The sequence below is a fragment of the Rhodnius prolixus genome, unplaced genomic scaffold (assembly GCF_049639745.1).
Source record: "Rhodnius prolixus isolate KJV_2025 unplaced genomic scaffold, Rpr scaffold_8, whole genome shotgun sequence".
NCBI classification, from domain to species: domain Eukaryota; kingdom Metazoa; phylum Arthropoda; class Insecta; order Hemiptera; family Reduviidae; genus Rhodnius; species Rhodnius prolixus.
The window spans coordinates 5,139,462-5,162,691 of record NW_027411593.1 but is presented as its reverse complement, the minus strand read 5'-3'; the positions used below and the strand labels follow the sequence as shown (position 1 = coordinate 5,162,691).

Genomic DNA, 23,230 nt, shown 5'->3' with positions numbered 1-23,230 from the left:
GAGAATAGAAATAGGTGAATTTGTTTCTTATATTTGTGACTGTTTTTAACAACAATGGGGTTTAATTCATAGATTCTCTTGAAATAAATGACTCATTGAATGAATGAGAGAAGGTCCTTCGTGGCAGTATGAAGCGCACGCTGAGTAGTTGGCGTGGGAGTATAGGCGAACTAAAGTAATTTGTATAGTTCTGTCTGGCCATGTCTCGTGATGAAGGTGAGATCCCTTGTAATAGAAATCTAATTAGTGATGCTGCCCTTGTAAAAAAATAAAAGATTTAAACAACTTTTAAATAACATTGAGAAAACTATTTAAATTATGCCCAATGTGTACTAATCAATCAGTAATTTTCACTGTTTCTAAGTAGATTTTCTTCAATCTTTAAACTTATATTAGAATTTTGACCTTATCATTAAAACAGTTTAGTACACGATAAAATCCTAGTTTAAAATTGTTGCTGAAGAATGAGCAATGTTCATGTTCCTCTTCATGAAAATCAACTATCTCAAGTTCTTTAAAAAGCTACCATCCAGCTGTTATGGTTCCAATTAAGAATTTTGGCATCGCATTTAATTATTGTTAACACTACATCTCCGCAAAGGAAGTAGTCAAAGGAAGTCTATTATTCAAGTACTCCAGTCGTCCCTGAAGGTATACCATCCTGAGGATTACTGAAATGGAACTTTCGACAAATCCCTAGAGAGTCATTCATCCCTATCTTGAAATATCAAATTCGAACAATCTACAACCTTTCTTTGAATATGACCCACATTTTTCTCATTGAACTCTAAAATCTGAATCTATAATCATTAACTTAAAAAGAATACAATTAGATCATCTTTTCTAGGTATGTCCTTGAAATGTCGTCATCAGGCCTCGAAGCATTGTGTATCCGGTTACTACAAGTATAGTGTTCGTGATCGTTATTAGAGAGCATCTTATTTAGTTTAGGAAAAAATGATAATTTATGAATATCTGACAGTTTTAAAAAAGGTGATTTTTCGGGAAAACGTAAAAGACGTTCGTGTTTAAACTATATAACAAAAAAGTTGCATAGAAACGAGTATTTCCGTCTAGTGGGGTTTCTCCCAGTTACTGAAGGATTCGTTTTTTATTTTATTTTATTTTTTTACGCAGCAAATGAGAGGGTATATATTTAAAAGATCTACATCAAAATGAAATGATAATTAGAGAATAGATTTTTAATAAAAACAAGTCCTTTGAGGGATGATTCTACTCGTAATTTGAAGAACATCAAATTTAACGAACTGTCCAAGTTTACCGAAAATCGTTTTAGTTGTGGCAAATAATCGATATTTGTAATAATTGAGACTTCGAGGTCCGTAAGATTCCCATCTTATGAAGGAGTTTAAATGTATTTTTTTTCTTACAGTAGATCTTAGATTGCAAACTCGATTACGTATATGACGAATTAGATTAGCCTAGTTAAATCAGAATGTTTATAAGAACTAGCCCCAGTATAAGCATAACTAAGAATAAAGTGTGAAATAATGTTTAGAATACGTGCACATATGAATCGTCTTTTTGTTGCATCAGCAGTGTAGCATAGGTGTGTTTAAATGATGTATCTTTAGAATTGATCAGTATCTACTTCTCTTTAGTAAAACTATTTGTCTTAAGGTTAAATACATTTCGGTAGTCTTTAATTGAAGAAAGGCGACAGAATAAATTGTAACTATATTTCATCCACTCATGGTTCTTAAAGTCCATAAAAGTGTAGAGCATTTACTAAAAGGTTTTACTCTTTTACGAAAAAGAAAAGTGATGGCTATTTTTTAAGATGTACTCTACATCGTAATTACTAAATTAGGTAGCATGGACGGACTTCTTAACTTTATCTTTAGAGGATGTAGGGTCGCGATATTCAGTTTTCAGCTGCAATACATGTTTTAAGTTCCATTGAGACCATCACCAATAGTATTTACAAAATATTATGTACATACTCGTACATATGTGAGCACTTAGGCTTTAAAACGGAAAATATATAATTGTCATATACATGGCAATACATCGGCCTTGAATAGCAGGTGATTGCGACAAAAAAAATCATATAAATTATAGTTTCTCAACGTTTTGCAAAAGCAGCTATTTATTTTTTCAAATGTTCCGTGAAATTTTTAATGAAGATATTGACTTATGGAGTAGAAATTAATTCTTTGCAGGCTTTGCTGAAGTTCGTTAAGATTGGAAGCTGTTTTAAATGAAAGTATGTCCCACATGGTAAATTATTTATTCTTAATAATATTCTTTGTTTTGTTTTTTTTTTGGTTGTTAACCGAGCAGAAGTTTTTGTAATTCAGACTAGTGATTGCTTTCTCGGACAAGGTTTATTTCTTCTAAAACCACCAAATTAGAGCTGGGAATATGTGCAGCATTCCCAGTCTGGAACTAGGTCGTATGTGGCTTTGTGGCTTCCATTTGTTTACTCTCTCCAAATTCTTCCGCGGCCCTCAGGTGACTTTTGGGCCTTCTGATCGAGATTGATCAGGTGAAAAAGATCTTGCTGCATTGCTATTCTCTTTCCAATTTAGATGATAACTCAAGTCTTCCTCCTTGGACGCATAATTAAAAAGTTACTGTCAAATCATAGCTTCTTACATAGTTTTTAGTGTGGTCCAGTTTCTCACCTAAACTCCATGATCTTACAGAAGTTGAAAAGCGATCCTGAAGCGTCTTCAGCATTCAGAAACTAGCTTGAACTCATTTTTCGTTAGGCTCTTTCAACCTTCTTCTGACATTCCTTGCCTTCCTTCAGGGTCCAGTCCTTAATACATTGTGGGCTGCAATATAGTAAAAGAGCATTGTATAGGAAACGCCGATCTTCATCTATTACTACCTTTTTCAGAAACTGGCTTGTGGAGGCCGGCAAGTCGGAAGTTTAGTTGGGTAACCATGTTGAGTATCCTTCCAACCACCAAAAACAAGTTCCTAAGTCTAGGGGAGTCCTTAACGTCGATGATTAAAGGAATTTTTTTTTTTTTGCTCTAGCCAGCCATTGTTTGTAACTTAGCAGTTCGTATTATAATACAACAGCCAAGCATCCAACTTATTTATTAGTTAGGAAACTTAAGTTGGAATATTGCACTAATTATACAAGGGTTTGAGTTCTTAGTTTTGAGTTTCATGGAATGTTTTGAGTTATGCTGACCATACAAAAAAATGACAGTTATACATAAGTACTTTTTTTTATCTGATTCTAAGTTTAAGGAACAATAGATTTTTTATTTTTTAACATGGTACATTTATATATACACACACACACCAAAGAGTACATCATTACTTTTTTTCTGAACAATATTTACGAGATGATTTATGTGGTTTGGTGTTTAAGTTTCAGTGTGGTGGTGTTGGCGTTGTTGCTAGGCCGATACGTTTATGCAGAAGTTCCACGTGTTCTTGATGAAGAAAACTCTTGTGTACTCCGACTCTACCAAGCAACCGGAAACATGTAAGTAAAAACCTTCTTTTTTTCCGGTTACATTAAAGACAACTTTAAGAAATGTGCTTTCGAGAATTGTCAGGGAAAAGACCGTAAATATAATTTCTAATAGGTGAAGAAGTCTCCTGTTTATGAGGTTCAGGGGATTTAACTTATTAACCGTTTTTGACGTATGATCTCTTAAGCTTCTAGAGAGCTAAAGATCTATTGCTAGCAATCCTAGCGATATAATTCTAGTAATATCTCTTCTGGTCTCCAAGTGCCAAAGGTCAATCTTGCGACTGTAAGCAAATCTGACTGGGTTCCTCCTCCGTTCCACTCACATTCTGCAAAGAAGTCGTCCCCCACCGTGCCGTGGGACACTCCAGAGATGTTTCTGAACCTATCGTGTCCTAAAAATAGGCATAAGGCCATAAAGACGGCTTGGGTTCTCGGCCACTTACCACATTTACTCGGACTTGACCCAACACCGGTTAGTGTGATGGATTTTGAAAATGATGTACTGTTGCCTAATACCCTTCTAGTTTACTTGCCCAAGGCAATTGTTTAATTTATTTCGTGTTAAAAAAAAAAAACAGTGTTTTTAAACAATATTTTAGATAATTGTGAGTTTAGATAAAAATGTTTTTTCTCCTCTGAGTTAATAGAATTTATTGACTGAACACTTGTCATTGAAAACTGTTTGAAGGCCATCAAAGTGTTAGTATTTCAATTTGTTCAGTCAATTATATAATTTTAACGTGTGCCACGAGACTCGTATGAATTTTAAATTTTATTGCATTCAAGAGGAAGTACGGCAAGATCAGATTTTCGAATGAATTCCTCGCTAGAAGTTCGAAATGCGCTTTCATTTTTTGTCGCCCTGGAAGAACTTTACTTTAAAGCACACATGTTTTACTACTCACTTATTAAGGAACATTAGATTAGTTTAGGAAATTGAGGAGGTATATCACCCCTATCCATTTTGCATTCTCCAGTGGAGAGTTTTGCATCAGGAGTTGTCTGCAAAGACTTCGCTCGTTACTTTATAGGTTGTAAGTAACTAGCTCTCCAATCCAAAAGCTGTAAGGCGCGTAGATCCATCCCTTGGACGTCAAAATTTATGATTATCCAAAAACGTTTATATGAAACATATTTCAAAGAAATATGAGTTAGCCATTTTTCAAATAATAAAAAAAGGGACATTAAATATATAAATAAATCTATAATAATAATAAATTAAATCATCTTTACCTTATTGGCTCTTCCAATAGACACTGTCATTCTAAATTTATAGCTAAAGTTACCTCCCAAAGTTAGTTTTACTTCTACCAATACCTGTTTGTATTTTTTAATTAAGTTAACTCTTGACTGTTTGTAGATGTAAACAACAGTTGGGTTTGTTTGTGACTTTTGTTGCTCCTGTTTTTACGAAATCGGTAAAAATATATTATCCTTTGTGAACATTGAGAAAAGTTAAGTTGTAATTGTGTTAAGTTGATAAGTAATTTGTTGGCTTCTTAAAGGTTGTTAAAGGTCACTAAACTGCTGGCTGTTAAGCAATAATTTTATTACTTATTTCTACGAATGTGAAGCTATAAAATCTTACATAGTCACGTATATAATGTTAAAAAAAAAAATTATAATAATTTGTTTACAGAGCTCCTTCGTCTTGTATCACGTATAATGATATTGAAGCAGCTTTCTTCCGAGCTAAACGTAAAGTTGGATTACGGCGTCCAGCCATAGTGAAGGACGAACAAGCAGTTGCACATTTAGGCCTTGCTTTGCAAGAAACTACTCGCATTTTAGCACAAAGGTAATTTTTTAAGAACTTATACCAGCAATAGTTGCTTTTTTAGTTAGCTTCCTCTATTTAAAGATCCATGTAAATGGTATCTTTTGTAATTTTTGATATTCTTGTGATAGTTCGCTGCATAGTTACTAGTCTCTAAAAAATACTACTACCAATTTTGATCACACTGGCCGTTAGTGTTCAAGGACTCTCAAAACCTGATCGTAACAGATTGTTTAGCTTCCTTTTTTTCCATTTATTCCGTAATTAGCGATATTTGATATCGTAGATGAGGTGAGAGCTTACCACGATCTAGTGGGGCGTAATAATAATTATGATGACCATTATCGCTAATAGTACTGGACTCCCACGCGGAGGTCCCGGGTTCGAATCCAGCTGCTGACCCTTAGATTTTCTCTTCCTAGGAGCTTCTTACAGCTCACTGTCCGGTGATGGACAGTGTTGTCTGTAACGAGAGAACACTGTCCGGAGGCCGGCAGTGCACTGAAAAAAGCTCCGGGCGCCAATAACCATAGATGTTGACGCGCCTTAAATCATAAAAAAAAATTATCGCTAATAAGTAGGAAGGAAAGTCGATATAATGAAAATGCGAATTAAGATTTAAGTTTAGAAAAGCGGGACGAGACCAAAAATATGCGACTTCATTCAATTGAGTTTTCTTTCATTTTTTCTAACTTTCTCTTACAATGCGGAGTAAAAGTAAAGAAGAGTAATCCCTAAGTTTAAGGCTTTAAGGCTTAGCCATTTCAGTGTAATGAAGGATTTATCACTTGATAAATGTTAATAAGGATTATAAGTTTAAACCAGAAGAAAATTGACTGCGCAGAAGTTTCATGTTACTGAGTATATATTTTATTTTTTTATCGATTTTCAAGTGGTCATTTATAGTTTGAAATTAACTTTTCATGCGACAGTTCATAGTTTTTTTTTCCTATTCTGACCACTTCTTGGTGTTTAAAATAAAAAATTTTAAAACTAATAATCATAAAAATATTAATATTTCTGTTTTATCAAAAAACGATAGCGAGAGTAATTAAGAAAGAAATGAAAAAAAAGCAAACAAGCGAACAAAAAGAGAAACACACCCATATTTTTTAAAATTCAGGTAATGAAATTTTTTTTAAAGAAACCAAACTGTACTTTGCGGCATTAAAAAGGCGATTAAAAATGAATCAAGTTTTCTTAATAAATTTTTAAATTCTATTATGAAGTTAAAACAATGAGGGTAACCTTTTAGCAAACAAAACTGGTTATACCCAGAATTAATCATAGATTGAAGCGAAAAAGAAACAAAAGAATAAAAATATATAGAGGAAAGGTTGGTGAACTGAGGGAATGGGAAAGCGAGGGAGTCTCCGCTCTTTTTTTAAAGGAATATTAAAAGAAAGAAATAGAAGAAAACAATGGATAAAAATTATAGAAATTGATGAGTAGTCATAATAAAAAAAAACAAAATGGAAAGTTTAGTCTAAGATAGGGTGTGGGGGAGTTAGGTTCTTTAATATAGACAAGTAGCAGATGGTATCGTATGATGGTAAAAGATACCACCAGCATATCACGCTCAGTTGGTCGTCCATTTCTGGCAAGAGTAATCTGTTCTGAGGGAGGCTGCAGGAGGAGGAGGGACCTTTACATTGCTCATTCTCTGTTAGAGGAGCTCATTAATTAGATTGTTAAACATTTAACAAAGGGCTTTAATTCTGTACATACTTACACATACACAAGCGCACAACGGTGGGCTGTAGGTAATGTAGTAAACGCCCGTTCTGCTAACATTACATATCTCCAAGTTACATAATCTATTTTAAATTCTCACTTTAATTTTTTTTTCTCCAAAATTACGAGATGGAAGAACAGTAGTCCACCGAAAATGCGGTAATAGAGAGTTGTCTGTAAGTTTCTAAGCTGCCGCCAAAGGGTGTCCACGTGAACTGTCGGGTCATTTTGATTTGAAACGTGTTCTCAAAGAAAATTTGCCTTTGTGGTAGCTGTGAGGTCACGCTCCCTCCTACAGTGTTTTTGTTCCTTAGTAAATATGTGTTATTATAAAAAAAACTATTGTTTTGGTAGAACAAATTTAAGTTGTAAGAACTACTGTTACTGCGACCTATTTGGTCATATGGGATCGACTAAGCGTTCCAACTCACTACGCCTCCAGGCATTACAGTCAAAAATACTTCGAAAACGCTCCGTTCTATGTACCTAACGTCACTGTCACTATCCATAATGACCTCAAAATCCCTTTCATTACAGATCTTGCTAACACTCGTTTCTTCAAATTTCATTCCTCTACAGCAGCTCATCCTAACCCTCTCATAGAATACCTATCTTCCTCCACATTACGCCTATCTTATTAGGAGATTGAAGAGAAGATGGCCTCGTGATCTTCTCTTATCGTGAGAGCAAAGCACGTTACTGGAGTGGCACCACTGGGTGCCTTCTCCATTCATGATTTTCTTTTATTTCTTTTTTCTTTTACCATATTTGCTTGTTGCAACAACTGTTGCAGTGGTAAATTACGATAAAAGATTTAAAAAAAATAAAAAAAGTTATAAGAAAATTTAATTTATTTAAATTGCGCTGTATCATTTGACTAGATTATAAAAGTTGTATCAAAATTTAATTGACGTCCAGAGCCTTCTTATACCGGCGTTCAGACAGGGTTAGAGTTCTTTTGTTGCATCATTTCCGAACAATAAGCTAGCTGTAAGAGGGCGAAAGGAAAATCTAAGGGTCGAACCCCTCAAAAATCGGCGCTTATCACGTGAGAAAATGAAAACATTAAGCTATGAAATTAAAATTACACCTTTACGAATGATTAATTAATTATTATTATTATCTCCTTATCTGAGTGATGTAAGCTGATTGCTGCCGAAGATTGAGGTCAGCCGGTTCACTTCTGTTACTTTACCCACTGACCAGTTAATAAATTTAATACGCAAAACGAAGCTACCATATATTGCGTGCATAAATCAATGATGAAGCTATTTATGAGTAATAAACTGCTGACTAAGAGGGCCAAAAACCTATCTATGCAGATCGTACAAATACCTAATCTACAATCAATCAAAAGTTATCTTTCATTTTAAGGAAGTAAAAGTTTTTTAATTTAATTTTTAATTAATCTTTTTAAGTTGTTGGATATAATTAAATTATTTTAATGAGCAGAAGCTATAATTAAAATTTAAAGCCTATTCCGGAACAAGATGGAGTTGAGTCACGATGAAGTAAGTCAGAGATATGTTTTACTGGGTTTAAGAGGAAGTATCCGCTTTAAGGTCCGCTGGCTGCAACGATTTACTTTGCACTTTGTACTCGTGTTGTTCTGTAGTAAATCTACAACTTTTATTTAATTGTTCTGGGCAAAATTGGTTAAGGGCACTTCTTGGATGACGGAATTGATAGGCTATCTTTTTAAATTTCAATTCATTGCATCAGTTTTGAGACGTTTTCGTCAATATTTCGCTTGATCTTCTGTAATTTAGCATTTATAGGTACATTGTAGACATGTATATCAATAAATTTTATTTGAATAATTGTGTGAAATACATTTTTAAGGCGTTCAGAGGAGGGAAGAAAGGTTTTAAAACTCGTAGGGTTAGAATCTCCAAGATTATGGTCAGGAAAACTTGTGGTTGGTTGTTCATTCCAGATTGTTTTAGATTAAACCGAGGTGACGACTTAGAACATACGCTCCCAGTGCCTTTTAAATGCATTGCCGGCCTCCATTCTCGATACATGGAGTTATAGTGGCGCTCCTAGGAAGAGAAAAATCTAAGGCTGGCCACCAGGCCAGACTCTGAGGGAGTTGTGAGTTTTTTTTCCTGAAAGTAGTTATCCCTGACAGCCGGTTCCTATTTTTTCCTCCCTAGCGAACACCCGGGTGAGCATTTGAAAATGGATTCATACAGACACACCTACAGAATTTGTAAAAAATAATTTTTCACACTTAAAAAGAGTATTTCCGGTTCAAAGTCAAAATCGAAAATTTGCACCATACTTTTTTTATGAACGATAAGAGAAAGATACTAATAAATACAATATGCTAAGTAAAATAAATAAATTACGTTGATTAATAAAGGAAGAGAGTAAAAATTCGCACGGATATAAACAAAAGAAATGCAGAATTATTTTATTTATTTGGAGAAAGTTTCTTTTGTTTAAACATTGTCTAATAAACTACTTAGATAAAACATACATACCTTAACACACCGTCGATATTATACATATATAGATATGCATATATAAAAATAATAGCAGTAAATGTTCTCACAATCAGCTGACCTTGTTTTTTTTAGAGGACTGGTTGCAATTTCTTTCAAACAAACCAATTCATATCACTAGAGTCAATTATAATTTTATAAATTTTTGAAGAGGAAGTATGCTATCTTATCAAATTTATTATCTGAAGCCGTATCGAGTCAAACATATGAATATTTATTCATTTTAGAGAGAGTTTTAGCTAAGTGATTAGTGTCCTGGATTCTCACGCTCCAGAGATCCAGGATTTGAATTCAATTGCAGGCTCTTAGATGTTTTTCTTCTCCTAGGAGCTTCCGATGATGGACAGTGTTGTCTGTAATAAGAGAACACTGTCCGGAAGCCGGCGATGCACTCTGAAAAAAGAAAAAAGCTCCGGTCAAATACTTTTCAATAAACTAGGAACTACCACGACTCTGCTGTTCTCAATTAGACTGTTAGTGCCACATGTCAGCGTTTTTGAAAATTTATTGTTAAATTACAACACCTCTTCTAATTTGAATGATGCGGATATATTTATTTTTTAATATATTTTTGTATTTGTTGTGGGAAAAATTAGGAAGTTTTCTGGTGAGGTAAAAAAAAATCGCTTATCTAAAAAGGACTTTTTTTTAAATAAAAGAAAAAACAAAAGGAATAATTTTGGCAACCCATTCTCACGATTATTAGTTGCTTTTTTTGCGTTCAATTAAATAAATACCATTGTTAATCAGAACTAGAATTTCTAAAGTTCATCATTAGAATGCGGAGTATAATGGACGGGAATGTAAAAAATTGCAGTGAAATTATTTACTAGTTCAGTGAATAGGCATAAGTTGTAATTTCTCTTCAATTTTGAGGTTAGATCATTTTAGCACGATATTGACGAAAAAATTTGTTGTAAAACATTTTCACCGTCTTTCTCTCACTCTAATTCCCATAGACTTCCTTTTAAGATAGAATTCTGTGAATTTTCAACGAACTCGGAATTATTGAACAATGTATTTAATTCACTTAAAATATTTGAAAGCCAGTTGCAAAAATGTTTACTACGGTAATCTGGAAAAACTTAAGTGACTTGAGAAAGAGGTATTCCAGTCGAGAATTTTTAAGATTTTTTTTTTGTTTTTCACTGGAAATAATAATAGCAAAGCTAAGATGTATTGTTGGTTTATGGGTTCGATTCCCCCGGTCTTAGGCCTTGGATTTTATTTAATGATTTAATATGAGAAATTTGTTGTAAAGTATGTTTGCTAGTTGCCTCAGTCCACGACACCTAATTTGGTAGTTGGATTTTTAAAGCCGGCCTAAAAAAGTAGGCGTACTCTTACTCTTAATTCGTGATAGTGTAAGGGAAAAATGAACTGAAAGCCTTTACTCTTCAAAAATCACGATGTAACAAATAGAATCAAGTTCAAAAGGTTAATCTTAATTTAACTGTCAGCAACTCATGAGTGTGTTATTAAAGTACACCCTGGATAGTTCAAAGCGTTCATTCATGTATAAAAAGTACCTGAGAATATAAAATGTAGTGAACTAATATTAAAAAGCAAATATTAGCTTCGGGGAAAACATTATAAAGGTTGAGCAATGGACGGCGATGGAATATAAGTAAATTCAGCAAAACTGTAGGGAATTGGATTTGTCCAAAGAATAAAGAAGAAAGCATGGAACTGAAAAACACTTTATCACTTCCTTATTGTCCGGCCATCTGGCCAGATGTTACTCCTCACCATGGGGGGATTCCTTATGAAAAACAATGCTTCTAGAATTGCATTTCCATATTCCTTACTCAGGTTAAAAAAAACAAAAACTTCTCATCCCTATATGTTCAGATCCAATCTTATCGTATTACTTCGTCCAGTAGACGCAGATTGGTCTTCTTTTTTGTTCCATTTACTTAATTAAAATTTTCTTGAACTTTTGCTTGAACAAAATTGATTGATTGAAGTTGATGTAATAGATACTGATAAAGCGTGATTTCATCGATCCCTGGAACCACTAAAAATCAATTATATTACGTCCGAGTTCACCTGAACCCTTTGACGATTACCTAGAAAGTGATAAAAATCTCAAAAATACCTTCTTTAAAAAGTGCACTTGAATATTTATGCTGGTGTTAGAGAAAATAGTACACTATCTAGGAACAGTAGGTACTTTAGAAAGCATTTAAATTCACCCCTACTTAGAAGGCGACTTGAATAAAGTTTAATGGAAAAATGGATAATTTGTGTACAAACATAGACTCCATTCAAATTTTAAAGAACAATCGAATGAAACCATTTTCAAAAAAACAAAACAAAAATCGCAATTTTTAGTCTCTACATTTTCTTCGGACTCAGAAATGTTAGTAAAGAAACAATCGTTATTAATGTTACAAAGATAAGTCCCTCCAGTGCATTGGAATGGTGCTCTAGGAGGGAGAGGGATACCTTACTAATTATATTTTCTTAATTTCTAGAAGTAAGAGAAAGTTTTAAAGATGTCCAGTCGAAACTCTTCTTTTTTTCTTTCTTTTTTTACATAAGCGTTACGTAACTAGTGGTTATCTGATATTTAATATTCTATGATGGTCTCATAATTGACTAATTTCAGTGCATGTGTGCATGTCTCACCTTTCATCCAATAGATTGCGTTCACATTCTACCTTCGAATACTTTTACCTAATGATAACGTTCTGAATAATTAAATGTTTTTTAATTCAAGTCTCCTGATTATGAAAAGATTAGTACCTTTAATAATAATTTGTAGGCGTTGTAAGTTGGTACGTGTTTTTATTATAATCCATGTGCATGTACCAGGAGGGAATATGCCTAGTAATTTAACTTAAACATATAGAAGTGCATAGTGGTTAATTTATTATTTAAATTAGATGTTACGTGAGAAAAAAAATGACTATACAGCCAAACCCACTGCTTGGAAATATTAACTAGAAGGCTCTAGCCCAACAATCTTTCTAAACTTGGTGCCCGGACTATGAGGGTTTAAGGACAATAAGAGGCAGATTGGGATTATTCTAATGATAAAACCATAATAGGAAATCAAACTTTTTAAATTGTAAAACACTGTAGTAAAACAAATGAATTTCAATTACAATGTAAATATGATTTATATTTGCGATGGTTAATTAAAATTTGTTAATAGTAAAAAAAAAAGAGAAAATAGATTATTTAAAAAAAGATAAATAAATAAAAGAAAGTTGAAAATGCCTCCGTAAATTAAAGCGAGATATTAATTAACATTGTTTTAACGTAATTGTGTTATTTCTTTATTATTATTTATCTTTAATTAAGAATTATTTCTTTTATGTCTTTTAGTAGAATTGTTTTATTACTTCTAATAATCGTAAATATTGTTTACCGCAAGAAATTGTTTACTTCAAAAACTATTTTAAAAAAAAAAAAACGACCTTGGCACTTGAAAAATTGAAGTTGGCTTGAAAAATTCTGCTAAAAAAGATTAACTTCGAATCTTAAGAATATTATTCCTTATTATAATTATTAAATCAAACTGAAACTAGATCTATTAATGCGGTGAACGTCTTCCTCATAGAGAGCTCTTTTAGAGTGCTAAGTTACTACTATTTTAATTTCTAAACTACACAAGGTTCTTGTGTGTGCAATCAGAAAGATCAATACAATTATCTTACAGCCAGAGAAATCCAGTTTTTAACAAATTTTGATATTTCGTTTAGGTGCCACCAGGTGTCACCCTTCAATGAGATTTTTATCAGTGATGGGTATTATTGGCAACACAAACCTTAGGGATTCCCGCTTGCTTTGGAGACGACAATGAAACCGTTCAGCAAGACGAAAAATAGCTTCTATACTTTATTTAGGGCATAGTTTAAAAATAATAGTAATATGCTGCTATAACGATATTAAAGTTGTTAATAACAATGGCAGTTGGTTGTAAAGGTGATAAGAGGTTAAGAAATGAGATGATGTTAACAGATGGCAGGGGTCCAGCAGAGAGCGCACACAGCATCATGTAACATAGCATCTTGATAGAGTGGTAGCGCACAAGTCAGCAACTCTCTAAACTGGGGAGTCCTCTGCCTGGCTAGGACAGGGGTGGTGGTAGTGATGGTTAGCTAGTGGTCAACCATTAGCAGCCCTTATCGCCCTTCAACCCTCCGCTTTAGGGATAGTCCTAAACCTAAAACATTACCTTTACTCGCTGGACACTCACATAGAGAGAGATTACCGACCTCCTTGCTTCGCCAGTGTTCCTGTGCCTCACTCTTCTCCACCAAACTCTGGATAACTCACTTATTTTCCTTCTGTAAAAAAAAAAGTCTTAGTCACCCTTTCTTGACAGGATCCTTTCTCTTTTTTTATACTCCTTAGGTTTTTTTTTTTTAAACAATTTTAAACTGCACAATTTCTTATTTTTTTACTTTCTCCTACAGTCATGTTAAGTTTTCGATATCAAGTTGTCACGTTAAGTGAGTTAGGCACTTAAGTGAGTTCCCCATCGTACGGAAAAAAAAAAATCCCTTCAAGGTTATCCAGTGTGGAGGTGCTTTTGTTGCGACTTAGCACAGTCATTTTTTGTTTTCTTTTAAACCACGCAGATATTCTCTACAAGCTTCCATAATTAATTAGGTAATAACTCAACATTCTGAAATGTTATCTTACAAGAAAGCATACCCCAACTGTTCCCTGAGATGTGCCATAATAGGAACTTTTCAAGAAAAGTATAAAAGAAAAATTCAAGTAAAATATCACGGGACTTCAAAACGGATAATTACGAGTACAACGAAAATTAAAAATGTAGAAACTGCAAGATTGTAACATATCTTTTTTTTCTTGTTTTAAGAATAAGAGTAAGAGACAGTAAAAAGAAATTAATTAATTAATAAAAATAAGAATAATCATAAATGGTAATATATTATATAAATTAACTATTATTAATATAAATTATATATAATTTGGAGTCATACAATTGAAATTGTATTCATTCTTCTGACCAAATTATATTTCTGTTAATTACTCTACATTGATATTAATTACAAAATTAGCATTAATTTATTAACAACAATGATAATTAATTAAAGATAAAGTTAATAGAGTTTAGCATGGTGCATTTTGTCATGTTGAAACCATTTGGAACAAGGTCGGGGTCACAGCGCTTATGTCTGATCCAAATATGCTATCTAATTTAATCTAATTTAATTTCAAATAGTGAGGGCCTCTTTATGGAAATCGTTTTTTCAGTATTTTTTTTCGCGTGATTTCCTTTAATATTTGAACGCACCCGTACCTCCATGATCAGTAACGTTTATTTGAATCATTTTCCCAGCAAAATTCAGATTAGAGATTCTGAGCATTGGCAGAAAGTACACTCTGTCATAAGTTCTATTACAGTGCCACGTACGAATCTGCCAGCTGTATCATTTTAACAATTATTTACAATGTTACCATTAGAGCATTACTTCCAGTTCCCTTCTGTTTAACTAGATTTAGGAAGGAGTAAAGGACTCCCTGGGCAATTTGTGAAGGCGTGGATTTTTCATCTCCAAAATGCGCTCGACCCAGAAAACTAGCCCCTTCACATTGTCAGAAATTGTGCCGCACCATCTTATGCTTGTCTTCTTGACATAGGACGCACAGGCTGTCCTATGCCCTCAGGCTCATGCTATGCATGTTTTTTTTTTTTTTTTCAATCTATAATGGCTAGTGAAAAGGCTGAAGTAATGCCTCAGTAAGGCGAGTGGCTCCCAATAAACTTGTTCAGCAGCTAGAAGCTTACTTCTGCGGTAATGGAAAGAGTTCTCTATAAAGATAACACCAAACAGAGGCTGTTTCTTTTTATTTTTTCATTCTAGTTCTTCTCATCTTCTTTCATTCTTTTGTCTAAATGCTGCGAAGTTTATTCAACATAAATGACTGTAAGAGTTAGTGCGATTTAATTTTATTTATAAATATAGAGTATTGTTGATCATTTTTGGTGACTGATTTCAATAGGAAGAAAGAATATTGCCCATTTCAGTCATATTTTTTTAAAATTTTATTGCCAAGTTTTCGACCTTAGGACTAGGCCATCTTTAGGGCTTATTGTTATTAACAATCATAATTTTTTTTTTACATTGTTATATTTAAGGATAGTTGGTCATTTGTTACTTTCAGTAACTAAACAGTGAGGATAGTATACGCTTACCACTGAACTAATCTCTCCCCTTTCTTGAGGGAAGGGGGATTGCTTCCAATATACATTGCCTTTCTCTGCCGCGAATACATTGTTGCTCGAAATAAAAACTGAATAACCACCCGAATAACTTTTATTAAAATTATTATTTTATATTTTAAAAACCCAATCAGTTAGAAATTGAAAGGAAATATGTTTTTTGTTAATTAGAAGCATTGTTTGAAAATTGTAATGGCCTTCAGCTGAAGCCCGTTAATGTTACAAAAATAATACAAACCAGCAAACCACGTCAGACAGTAATTGGAGATAAGTAATTGAGAAGTCAACGATATTATTATGTAATGGTTCATTGGTTGTGTAGTTAGACCATATAGACTGGCTTTTGTCTCCGTATTTAGCTCATTAATTTAGTTCTAGTTATAAACTACGTTATAATGTAAACACCAACAGTCCAGTAATAGAATATCTAAGATAATATTATTCATAATTTGTACATAATTGAGCTTTGTTTGTGTTATTGTTAATTAAAATATGTAGCATTTGGGGATAGCTTTTTGGTTTAAATAGTTTTTAATACAATTACCTTCTAAAGCAATAATTTTGCGTTACTGGCATGTTTATTTTATTTTTATTATGCAGATGTTTATTAAATTGAAAAAAAAAAAAAAATTAAGTTCGCAAAAGATTTTGTACAGAATGTAGTTAGAGAAGCATTGTGGCAAAAATGTGGATACTAAAATATCCTTGATAGATCTCAGTGTCCACAAGAAGGCTATCGCCTCCCATTAGTTCAACGCCCAGTTCGAGGAATCTTGCTCTTGTTAAGTCCTTCTAGAGATTGTGGAGCTAAATCTGTTCCTCATTAAAGCAAAATCTGCAGTAACCATTGTAGATCAGTTGAATTTGAGTTATCTATTTCTTCCGATTGAGAGATTTTGGATGCTAGGTTTCCCAGATTGGGCCGAATTTAAATATAAAGTTTCCGTATCCTGCAATCTTTGGTTTTCTGAGATATTTTGTTTAAACACACACTCCCTTCATGTCCCTTTAGACCATTTTCTAACAACCACTTTTACGGGCTCAGAGGATTACAAAAGCGGACCCAGGGGGCGATGGATACCTCGAAAAATGTAAAAATATTCGTTTCCCTTTCTTTACAAATGACATTTAACTCTTCTTCAAATTCTCTTACTATATAAAATATGTTTCTTTTTCTTCGACCGCAGATTCTATTTGAATGTCACCCAGACGGATATCCTGCTGACATCGGTGGACACTTCACGCACTGAGATCGGCAAGTATTGTGCGCATGCGTTGCGCGGCAAAGAGCGCTGCCAAGAGGAGGGTTACAGACGGCACGATGCCACATGTAACAACCTGGAGAACGCCTCCTGGGGTGCGTCCGCTCTACCCTTCAAACGTCTCCTTTTACCAGAGTATGCTGATCGTAAGTACAAATCTAACTTTTTAAAAAATTTTTTTTTAATTTTTTAAGAAAAAAAAATTCCATATGGTTATCTCTTTTTAGAGAAAAATTTAAAATTTTTAAATTAATTTAAATGGAATTTTTTAATTCCTAATTTTAAAACTTTATATTTTTAATGGCAATTTAAATATCATATTTATCTTATAAAATTATTAAACTCTGTTGCAATCTTAAATAATTTTATTTAATATTTTTTTATATTTTAGTTTCCTTTTAAAAAACTTAATATTAAAAACAAAACAACGAAAGGAAAATTAAGAAAATTCACTAGTAATTTTTGGTACAGAAATGTATGAATGTATGTTAGTTGAAATAGTAACGCCCGAACTGCCGCGACCTCAAGATCTATCTACAGTCTGCTCTTAAAAGATGATACTTGCAGATTCCTGACCGTTTTCTTTTAGTTCATTTTTCAAAATGAAAATATATTAATAAAAAATTAGTTCATGAAAATTTCTTTGTGGAAGTGTTTTGGATTTGTAGTGCTTGATTATATTGTTGCTGCGAATTTAGTTTTTCTTTCTGTTCCGATACGGATTTCCAAGTTAGCTGGAATTCTCTGAAAAACAGCCCCTCCGGCTTTTCTCCAAACTTATGGTACTGTCTTTTTTTTTTGCATCATTTTGTACTTTTAGATGTGAGTGGAAAGCCAACAGCTTTTATTCTTTTGCTTCAAATAGATTTGAAGAATTATCTATTTTGTGTCTATTCCTGATAGTAAAATCACCTCTAATGTGTACACCTGGAATATATGTACATAACTTTGGTTCAGAAATAACCGTGAACCGAAGATTACATCACCAACAGGGTTTAATATTCGAGCATTTGCATGTAATTGACGCATCAAATGTCAATCTCAATAATACTTCTTTTTTTTGTAATGTTGTGTATAATAAAGTTAATGTTTCTTCTCAAAACCTTTCCCGTTATGTTTTATGCTTATCCATCTTTTGGCGAGCTACTGGATGCTATTGCGATTCCATTCTTTGGGTGTAGATTCATAGAATTCTTGAACTGCAGCTATAAACTTCCTTTGAATTGATGAATTATTGAAGTTTTAGGAAATTTTGACATTTACAAGAAGAAATGGTTACCCGTTTAAGCCAAAGAAGAAAGAAAAGGGTTATATAAAGGACGTGGTAACTAAACACATTCTTATTAACTGATCTTGTTTTTCTTAATACCCTGAGCTGATTGGTTCCTCTTAAAAATTGACCTTGGTTGTCTAAACAACACGCTGCTTGGGCTGGAATCGGTTGGTGAAGACCCTTTCTAAACGCTTTATGTGTTACCATTGCCGATTGAGGCCTAGTTCAGATGATAGAAATGACAGGTACTTTGCTTTGGTGAAGTAGAACTCCTCATCTTCGGCCAGATTATCTAAATTTACCACTGAAGATGTTAGTGAACTAGTCTTTCTTTTCCAAGGTGGTGCCTCTATTCTTGAATTTTTGAAACCATAGATAGTTCTTCTTTAAGTGCCCAAATTTTCCCGTTTCCTTCGGCTGTTGAATAAGGCGATTAGTTCGAGCAATCAGAATTGGAATTATTTTTAAAGGAAATCTATTACATAATCGGAGCTTTAAGTACAAGTTTCAGTAAACATGCGCAGTCCAAGAATAATAAATATAATAAAACTTGAAAATCCGCCTTTTTTTAACTCATTAAAATTGCTCTACTTTCATTTGCGTTGAGCTTCTTTGCGCTCAGTTAATTTATTGCTTTTCCTCTATCGTAGAGTAAATTTGCGTTCAAATTATAAAAATGTCGAACATTTAATAGACCATGGTAGTCATAAGTTCACCTTGAAAAAAAAGCAACATTCTTGGATGCTAAAAATTTCATTCAGGAGAAAATGAATGAGAGTAGTACTGCGCACTTATATTGCACTATAATAAATATTTAAATATATTTGCATACAAATTTATGTTTACATTCTCTTATATGTTTCAATGTGAGGTTTGAAGTATTTTTCCAATAACATGGTTATTGACAAGCATATCTGGGGCTCCACTTTTACAACTGCTTCGCAACTTGGGTGTTGAGCAAGAGCTTTTTGAGTTCTCTGTGCTTCGTTTTGAATTAAATAGAAGACAATGATGGCGTTCTATACTTCATCTCAGGCTTACATCTGAATGTTCCGTCTAACATCCATCCTTTGCCTAAAATTCATCTCGTTAAACAGATATTTTAGGAACCGATATATACTCATCACGGCACCTACTACCCAAGAAAGACTGCGCGTTCGAGAATCAAAAAATAAACAGGCCAACTTAACATACAAAAAATTATAAAAGTGCAACTCCATCCAAGTCGCACATCTTGCTCACATTTCGCAGCCTTTGGAAAAAAAAACAAAACGAATCAACATGAGAGGCACATGCGTAACAGAAAACATCTTTAGCAGTTCACACTGCTACACCTAACCATAAAATGCAACACCGACGACTGTCTTTACAAAAAACCAAAGAAAATATATAGTTGATGTTTTGATCACAAAAATCACTTGAAATAAATAAACAAAACCATATAAATAAAACTCAATTAAGAAGGCAACTGCAGTAGGCCACACTATTTCAGTCACGTGATTGTACCACAACAGTATATGATGGTAGCAAACCACTCGAACTACATCTGAATTGCCTTAGAGCCGCCTCACTTCTTAGCTCCCAAAATTCAGAGTATAAAAAGAACAGGCGCGCAACCAATATGATTTGCAAGTCAAAGAAAATTCAATCCTACTTTTTGCTTCCTTGCTCTTCTTGAGACACAATCTTATCTGCTAATTTTTCTTTGTCATTTCGTCCGTTGATCATTCTATTTATCAATTTTTTTTAAAAAAATTCGTAATCTTTAAAGTACAACAGTTCAAAATAAAATAACAAAAGGTTTGATAAAGCTCTCAAACAGCCAATCTTATCTTAAGAGATACTCAACACACCTTTAAAGCCACTAGGGGGTAAATAGTTTTTAAATTTTATTGTCTGTTTTGACCTTTCAACTGTGTTCATTTACTTAAACTTAGCTTAAGATTCCTTTTGTTCTAATCGTCCACCTTTAATAAAATTTCAATTCTGTATGCTTAGTTTTGTTGTATTTTCTATTTGTCCAATATGACTGTAAAATATGTAATAAGACACAATTGGAAAGGGGGCTAGAACTGAGACATTATTGCAGAATGTAAAGAAATTTGGGTATGTACGCAGTTAGCAGAATTTGGTTAGAGCATTTTACAATAATAGCGTGCTTTTTTAGTCCAATTTTTAGTGCTTGTATTCTTCAAAACTCAGACCTCAAGACATGTTACTCAGTTGACAAAAATTTCACATCCTTTCAGTGATACTGACGTAAGTGACGTCTCAATTTCCTGATAAAAGTTTTTTGATTACTAAATTACTTACTCAGTAAAGAGTAAGTAATAAAAGTGAAACTGCTGGGGATGTTGGAGTAGCTAAATGTTTATTACTTAATTGCCGAAGTGGGAGGTTGAGTAATTACAATATGGTCCTGATATCGTCTTAGTATTCGATAATTAAGAAAAGAGGATGGCCTCGTTGTTGGGGGAAGATAGGATATTAATATTTTTTTTTTACATAATAAAGGGGTAACGACGGGGCAATTTTTACTCCCGAGCCACTTTCTTAGATGGGCGCTAATTGTATTCATGGTTAGAAGTGAGAAAGTATGGCTATTAGTTTGGCCTGTAATCGGGTTTCTTCACCCTCTTCTCCATCCGGGTCGCACAGTGCCCCGCACTCTTTGGGGGAACATCTTGTTGGGATTTATGCGCATACTTGAACAAACAAGATCCAATATGCTTTCATTGTTGCAGCGTTTCCTTACAACTTTTCGAATTGTTTTAACTTGTTCACATTGTTTTCTGAAAATAGCTCTTAACTAATTTTTTTAATTTCTCTCACTCTGTAAAGGGACGTGATTTGAAGGAATTAAGCAGCTCTGACAGGTTTTCCAAACTGAATATCCACTGGAAATACATGCTCAGCGGTTCCTTGAGTACGAAGCAATATATTTTCTTTGGCTTACGTCCATATGTTACGGAAGTGTCCGTGTAAGTAAAAAAAAAGGAATAACCACATAATTTTGAATACTATTAACCTCAGAATTGCTACTGAGAACACTAAGAATTGCTTGACGTCCCTGCGGTTATTCCAGAATAAAACCCTAAACTTTTCTCAATACAGGCACCTCCAACATGTACACAATGAACTTAAGGCTTGCAAATATGCGCTTGGATAAGCGAACCCATAAGGCATTCGCTCGCTCTGTAAACGGTAACTCTAGCAAACTTTACACCTAAAATCTTGAATTTAACGGAGCCCCAATTCATCTTTCAGCTCGCAGTGGATTTACATTTACATCCATATCCCAGATAAATCTAATTCTAAATCTATTCCTATTAGGCAAACCTCAAATTCTTGCTGCGGTTTTTAGTTTAGAATTTACTCGTATATTGTCCACGTACTCCATAGACTGGGCAGATTCTCACTCACTAAAATTAAATACTGACATAAACTGCAATTTTTCGTACACCTCAAAACCTGTTGAAATGGTGAATATACAAAAATCGAATTTGTTGAGCAGAACTCTTATAAGAAGCAGCGCTTATATCGTAAGAGAGGAAGTAAGAATTAAAATTGACCTAGGGAACGCGTCTTATTTACTTTTACTTGAACAAAACTACTAGTTGTTGAAAGATGATTGTTGGAAGAGTAGAGAGAGATGTTTATAGGTTGGATGCTGGGACTGGACCAACTTGTTGTGTACTTGTTTATACAACAAGTGACTTCAACGTTGGAGCTCTACGGCCTAACATGTTACACCTTTTAACACCTTTCTTCAATTCATTCCGTTTTTACGTCATTAATTCCAATTATGTTGCGTTTCTTTTTCAACAGTTTCATCAGCTCGTATTTTATGTATTTTCTATTTTGTTGAATTCTGTATTTTTTAAAATCAAAAGAAAGAACAAAGAATGAATAAAAATTATTTCAAAAACTAGTAGAGCGAGCTAGTTTTGACGAAAACAAATACAACCTTGAATAACCACAATCCATGATTCAAATTTTACAAATACTTTTATATAACCAGTTACTCGGTTTATCAATTGGCTTTATTGTATAATTTTCTTCTATTTTTTTAACATTTGCATTAAGCATTTGACAGATGTCGAGTTTTACATTTTATAATTATTATTTTTATTGTTTTCTGTAAATTTTTGTCTTCAATTTGAATTTTTAATTTGGAAGTAAAAGAGAATCAATAAATTTTAACAAATTTGAAACGTCATTTATTAAATTTTCAATTTAATTCAAACATTACACTGAGAAGAATTGGGTTGTTGATCAATACAAAGCTAAAAGTAAGCAACGCCCACCTATTTGCTAGAGCCAATCAAAAGTAGGGCGAAAAAGACAAAAAAAATAGTTTCAACTATTTTGGTTTTAAGATTTACTGGGGTTGTAATTTTTGTTTTTTGTTTTTCTAATTATTTTGTTTCTATGACTCTTATTGTAGGGAATATTATATTCATTTCAAATTTGCTGAGTATTCACTGGTAGTAACAGATTTTTAAATTTTTTGAAACATTAAAAAAAAACCTGTATTTTCTCACGTGGCTTTTGAAAAAAAAATTCTTCGAGTTTTCCTGATTGCCCTGGTTAAAATGGTTCCATTTGAACTTGGTCATAACCTATTTTAAGCTAAAACTTTGAATTGAATATTTGTTTTGTGGGAGCATTAATTTCACTTATGTTTTAGAAAAGCTGTGACGTCACTCTTCTTTTAATGACAGCGAAATTGTATAAAATTGAAATCAAAACCATCTTTCTGAGAAATATCACAATCAATGCTTGTGGATTTATCAAGGTGGCCTCACAGTTTGCCAGAACCATACGATATTCCTTGAGGAAAATTTCCAAATGAAACTAGTAGAGAGCTCCTCGTTTTGTACTCGTTCAAGTGAATTTCGGATGCCTGTAGGCCGTAGGGAAGCTTGGTTATTTTAACTGGATGAGATTGTTGACTTTTTTTCTTTTTTTAGTAAAATTACTCTTAACGGACTACTCCATGTATTGTCTTG

General features: G+C 33.4%; 1 protein-coding gene across 5 annotated transcripts in view; it reads left to right on the top strand.

Annotated features, from left to right (window-relative positions):
• The window catches only part of LOC141450743 (salivary peroxidase/catechol oxidase-like), a 73,678-nt gene that overhangs the window by 14,666 nt on the left and 35,782 nt on the right, over positions 1-23,230 (top strand). For all 5 annotated transcript variants that reach the window (XR_012456277.1, XM_074121478.1, XM_074121476.1 and 2 more), the window contains 3 exons: positions 3,353-3,469; positions 5,100-5,258; positions 16,871-17,091. Coding sequence is in view for 4 of the 5 variants with exons in the window: in XM_074121478.1 (XP_073977579.1) it covers positions 3,353-3,469; positions 5,100-5,258; positions 16,871-17,091 (497 nt within the window). In the remaining variant the exon portion in view is untranslated. The remainder of the gene's footprint in view (positions 1-3,352; positions 3,470-5,099; positions 5,259-16,870; positions 17,092-23,230) is intronic.